Below are 6,214 nucleotides of genomic sequence, written 5' to 3'. Positions count from 1 at the left end.
TCATTACTGAAAACACCCAGAAGAATTGCCCTGAGACTGCCAGACTGAAATAATATATCAAATTATATAGTGGACTGGTGAAATATTGTGCTTTTCAGCGTCACCATTACAGCTCCACTAGCCTATTACTGCTGAAAATGAAATGAGATGATCTGCTATGTTTTAATAACTGCTAAATTGAAAGGCATAAATGGCATTATTAAGAAAGGATGTCTGGGATTTGCTTGGCAATCCTAGCTCTGGTTTACCAGTATTGCTAAATGAGGCAGGACAGTGCCAGTGTGTTGGGCCTGTGCCAAGAGGCACGTGGTCTCTTCAGGTCATGATTGGCTCTTCTAAATGGCCTTTGTTTCTTAGACTTTGCTTCTTTTATGTTTGTTATTAATTTAGCCTTGTGGTAGTGCAAGATTTCATCTGTCCTCAAAAAGCAGTTCATGTGATTTGCTTACAGCAATCTGGACTCAATTATATGATGCACAACATCCAAATCACACGTGATTCATCTTACATCCAGACCCCACCAGTGCTCATGCTTGCCTAGTTCAAATATTTGCCTTCAGGGATACAATCCTTAGAGGAATAAGGCTCAATGTTTGTGTCATGTTCCTTTTAGAGAATTTGTGAGGAGGCTGAGATTTCAGGCGTGTGCTGAGGGTAGAAGGAGAACAAAGACAGCATGCTCTGGGCCCCAGCTCACCATGCAGCCCAGCTGCTGAGAGTCTTTAGGCAGCCCAGCATGCAGAACAATGGAGCTTCGCTATGCACAAGTTTAGCCATTTCAGCACGCACAAAAAAACACTGATGTACTCTCGCTTGAATGCATCTGACTTAAAAGATTAGGAGTCTGCCTGCTTGCTTGCCTGCTCTTCTTTCCTTTGTGGCAAGGACATCGGATGTTTGTCATTCCGTAAATGCAAAAATGGATTCCCAACAGTGTCTTGTGTTTTATTTTGTATTAATTTGAATTGTTTGTCTGTGCTGCTATATGATAGCAGCTGCTTGACCCTGTTGACCGATGAGCTCGTTTGAGTGTCTGGCACTACAATTGTGAAAATGACTAAAAACATCCTAAATGTATGTCCCTACAATATTTTGCTGCCAAGGTTAAAGGCTTTTCACTTGGGAATAGAAGCCCTGCTGTTGTCGTGTGGATGGATCGACCATTCGCAGTCAGGCGTCGAGCGATGGGGGTTGGGGGTGTGTCTGCTGGTGGCTTAAAAGATCCTCCCAAACCATTTAAATGCCGGGTGAGGATACATACCACCCTAGAATGATTGAGGGGATTCCCCCCTCAATCATCCTCCCCACCCCTGCCTGAGACCGATTTAGAGCAAGTCTCCGGGCGTCTTAGTCATTCTCCTTTGCAGATCTTCCATTTGCAGCCATGTGTTTCTCATCTTGGCAGGCATTTTTTTTGGCGAAACTCAATCTGTTTTCTAGAGGCCAGGCCGCGGCGGTGCTAATACGCAATTTCGTGTAGCTGTATTACGAGCTTTGTGAAACTGGAACATGAAGGCAATCATGGTGAATTGCAGATTAAAAATATAGATGACGTGTTTGACCATGTATTGTTCCAAAAGATTCTTGATTTCACCAAACAATTCATTCTCAGAGTAGATGTTAATAAAATTATAGCTGTAAATTCATCTTGTAGATGTTTGTCTTAATGTAGCTTTAATATTTCCTTTCAAAAACCTGTCTTCTGTTTTCCTCACCAAAGAGGTTTAGACCATAAACGCTAGATTTATCTGATGACTGTGTTTCTAAATGCACACAATGGAGTTTAATTAGATTTCCTGCAGTAGAGGACTGGTGGTCTGGTCTTTCATTGAGCTCCATGAATCTAAACTACAAACCGGATGCATTGACTCTTGTTGTCCTGAAGCCTCCCACTAAGCTTCCTGGCATATATGACAGTCCAAAATTCTTAAGGCGATTAAGTGTGTGTGTGTGTCTCTGTGTGTCTCTGTGTGTGTGTCTCTGTGTGTGTGTCTCTGTGTCTCTGTGTGTGTCTCTGTCTCTGTCTGTGTCTGTGTCTGTGTCTGTGTGTGTGGCCAAAGCAATTGCCAGAGTGATAGTCCATGGCATTCAACACTCTTTAGTCAAGTAATCTCAAAGATCAGCATCCCACAACTGCCAAGCTCTCTGCTCACTCAGCATGGCTAAACCAGATCTAAGATGTGTTGTGAGCTCACGCTGATGAAAGCCAGGGGTTTGGTTTTTATAATGTGGTTTACAGTATGCTGTGTTTTTGTGTTTGACAGGCATGGACCTCTCTGCCAACCAGGATGAAGAAGGTGACCAGGAGACTTTCCAGATGGAAATCAGTAAGGACACGAAGAAGTGTGCCTTCAGGACCTGCACTGGCAAATACTGGACCCTCACAGCTAATGGTGGCCTTCAGTGCACTGCCTCTACTAAGTGAGTGTGAATCACAGTAACATGCCATAATGAAGATGGCTTAGTGTTGTCAGTGTTTTCATACTAGCATTCTTTAGATGAAAGAATCTCTGTGTTGGGGTAGGCCCACTTTTTAATGTCTTGCACTAACCATACAATATTAATTTAATTAGATTGTAAAAGGTATCTTAAATGCTTTGTGTTGGGGTCAAATTTTAAGTAAGACAGAAAATCAGCTCCGATAAACCCAAACCATTTTTCTTCAATATCAGAATTAACAAATTCAAATTTATAATAAAATTAAAGACCCTTTTGAGAAAAGTCAGACTACATTCAGTTTTAGACTTTTTAATCGAAGACCTATTTACACTGCTGTTCAAAAGTTTGAGGTTTTAGTTTTTGAAAGGAAGTCTCTTCTGCTCACCGAGGCTGCATTTACAAAATTATTAAAATAAATGATTACAATTTAAAATAACTGTTTTCTATTTTAATATATTTTAAAATGTAACTTATTCCAGTAATGACAGCACTGAATTTTCAGCAGCTGTTATTTTAGTTTTTAGTGGCTCATGATCCTTCAGAAATCATTCTAATATACTGATTTGCTGCTCAAGAAACATTTCTTATCAGTGTTGAAATGGTTTTGTTTTTGGATTGTTAGATGAATAAGAAAGTTTAAAAGAACAGTGTTCATTTGAAATAGAAATCTTTTGTAACATTATAAAAAAAGGATAATGTATAATTTCTTCGACCAGGTCTGCTAACTGCTACTTTGACATTGAGTGGCATGGGAAGAAGATAACCCTGCGTGCCAACAATGGAAAATATGTGGCTGCCAAAAAGAACGGACAGCTGGCTGCTACTATTGACACAGCAGGTGGGGTGGGGTGTTGTACACTATTTCCGCTGTTTTAACCTTTTGTTTGGAAATGCTGCTGTGATTTAGTAAACTTGTTGATGGATTGCCCCTCAATTGGTGGTCATGTTGAGTGGAGCATTACAATAGCGCAATCATATTCCCGCTTGGCTATTGTAAGTCTCAATTCTGAAAAATTGCTTTTTCAGGTGAGACCGAGGAGTTCCTGATGAAGCTCATCAATAGGCCCCTCATTGTGCTGAGAGGGGAGCATGGCTTCATTGGCTGCAGGAAGGTGACCGGCACTTTGGACTCCAACCGCTCCTCATATGATGTCTTCGGGTTGGAGTTTAGAGATGGAGCCTATAGCTTGCGAGGTTTGTTTACACTTTAATAATGCTTTTAATACAGACTTTATCTTGTTAAAAAGGAAATGCAAGGTTTTAACTTAAGACTTTTCTTGATGCCATGAATCCCTTCTCAGACTCCACAGGGAAATACTGGATGGTGGGCAGTGAGTCGAACGTGCTCAGCAGTAGCGACACCCCGGTGGACTTCTTCCTCGAGTTTTGTGACTACAACAAAGTGGCCATCAAGTCATCTGAGGGGAAGTATCTTAAGGGTGATCATGCAGGTGTTCTGAAGGCCAACGCCGATGATCTGGACACCTCCACTATGTGGGAGTACTAAAAGAACTTAAGTAACCACTGTGGCTTTTTCTTTCCAGTTTTTTTTTTCCTTTCTGTTATGCATTTTGATTATGGTTTTTGAATACGAGTAAGCACACCGGCCAATAGCAGAGAGAAACCCAAAGGTGGAGGGTCTTGCTTCTAGTCACGTATACTGTATTCTGTCTAAATACTTCAGAGTTTGTGTTCCACAGTATTACCGCAGTGTTGTGCGGTTTTCATTGACGACGATTGGCCAAAACTGGGACTTCAGGGACTTAACTGGCATCCAAATTTGTGTTGTGTGGTTAAGCACATCTAATGTCATCTCTTAATCTGTCATAATAATTGACTTCCATTTAAGTCGGTTCACTCTCTGGAAGATCGACTATGTGGGTGCCACACGTCGAGCCACAGGATTTAGATTTTGACCAGATTGTAGCGTGATCCTTCTTCCTAGTCTTTGCACAGTCCTGTATGAGCCTCACACTCTTAATATTAACACATAGCGAAATGTTAAAGAAAACCTTGTGACTGTGAGCTATTGATGTAATGCCTCCCACTGTATTGCCAGTCATAAGTACCTACCCTCATGAGGACTAAGGCAATATTTACAGGTAAATGTATGAATGTTGAGTTTTTTTTTCGTTCCATAGACTTGACAGAGTTATGAAGGAAGCTCTCAGACCACTGAAACGGCAATGAGCTACACTGTTTTGTTTTCTTGTTTGAAGTACGGCAGTGCTTTGCTTGTGTACTTCAGTATGTACTGCCTCACTGTCTGTGCCATTAGAATTAATTTTAATGTTTAAAAAGAGGTAAAACCTAGAGAACTGGATTGGTACCTCACAGTCCCTCATCTCAAAATTAGGGTTATGCCTGGAATTGCGAATGGGCGGGAAAAAAGATATTAAAATATAGATATTAAAATGGTAAATGTTTTCTGCAACTCGAAAGTGTTGTCATCATTACGTTGTGTGCTGCAGCTGTGGGTGTGAAGATACCGACGTGAGGTATGTTGTTGCAGGTTCAACACAGTATTAATGCTAAATGAAACCACTTTTCCTTCTTAAACCTGACAAATCTCAAAGGAATGGTGGGTCTGGGTTCACTGGACTCGTGCAGTGGTCTTCTCTGGAAAGGTGTCTGGAAATGTCACCTAACTTTTTTTTGTTGTTATTGTTGGAGAAGGCACAGACATTATCATGAACCTTATTCCTTCATACACATTACAGTACATTAACACCTCAGTAAAAAAGCCAAAATGAAGACATTAACACCACACAAGATTGATTAAAGATTTAAACCTGAGGTTAAACTGGTGCTTAATTAGATTTCAGGTGTGCATCAAACTAACAGAGCCACGCTGAGCTTAACGCATTAAGAAAAATTATTTAAGAGCTATCATTTCACATGATAATGATCTCCCGTTGCTAAGGGAATGATAATGACTGTGCCTTAAAAGGTCATTATGGGGGGAAAAAAGACATTCCACATTATACTTTGTAAAGTCTTTACAGATGTCTTTTTATTTTGATATTATGGTTATGTTTCCTCGTGTGCTATGGGTACAAATGAAATCCGGAAATAAATATGGTTTGAATATGAAACTGTCAGTGAATTTTTTTTATTTCTTGAAAATAAACATTAAAAATGTTGGTTTTCTTTAAGTGGCAAAGCAATGATCAAAGCAAACACGTTCCCTCTAGTGAAGTGATACGGCTTTATCTAGCTAACTGTCACTAAGCTTGAGCAGAGTTCGGTGAAGTATGACCGCAGTGAGTTTATTTTGAAAGCTTACCCCGCTGCAGCAGAATGAGAGAAATTAGTTTTCTCCTGAGACCTCTACTCCATCTTTTTTTTTTAAACTTGTGGCCGCTTCGTCAATGAGGCTTTTGTTCTGTGTTATTGCTGGAGCAGAATGATGTCGATCCCATCTGCTGAGTTTAAACAACAAAAAGGTTGTTTATTGACGTTCAAGGAGCCTAAAATTGTAATAAAAGCGCCTCAGTATCTAAAATGCAACTAGAAATACAAATTGAAAGCATGTGATCTTTGCTGCAAGCTATAAAAAATATTTAAAATCCACAATATTTCAGTAAGATCCTCAGAGAAGCCACTCAATGTGAATGGAAAAAAAGACAACATTTTTTGAATGGCTACCCTGATCACATACTATGTAAAAAAAACAATGCAAGTACCACATTGAAATAAACATGATTTTTAAAAAAAAGTAGAAATAGTATTTTCTTGTAAAATGTACTCCAATAATCTGACAACTTTGCAAAAA

The 6,214-nt window shown here is 39.8% G+C and overlaps 1 protein-coding gene across 1 annotated transcript in view; it reads left to right on the top strand.

Moving 5' to 3' along the window:
- The window catches only part of fscn1a (fascin actin-bundling protein 1a), an 11,287-nt gene extending 5,752 nt beyond the window's left edge, over positions 1-5,535 (top strand). The window contains exons 2-5 of the mRNA XM_016468700.1: positions 2,265-2,421; positions 3,156-3,277; positions 3,466-3,633; positions 3,741-5,535. Of these exons, the coding sequence (XP_016324186.1) occupies positions 2,265-2,421; positions 3,156-3,277; positions 3,466-3,633; positions 3,741-3,946 (653 nt within the window). The 3' untranslated portion in view covers positions 3,947-5,535. The remainder of the gene's footprint in view (positions 1-2,264; positions 2,422-3,155; positions 3,278-3,465; positions 3,634-3,740) is intronic.
- The last annotated feature ends 679 nt before the right edge of the window (positions 5,536-6,214 follow it).

Source organism: Sinocyclocheilus anshuiensis, unplaced genomic scaffold, assembly GCF_001515605.1.
Source record: "Sinocyclocheilus anshuiensis isolate Anshui unplaced genomic scaffold, SAMN03320099.WGS_v1.1 scaffold152, whole genome shotgun sequence".
Lineage (NCBI taxonomy): Eukaryota > Metazoa > Chordata > Actinopteri > Cypriniformes > Cyprinidae > Sinocyclocheilus > Sinocyclocheilus anshuiensis.
This window is presented reverse-complemented; position numbering and strand designations above follow the sequence as displayed.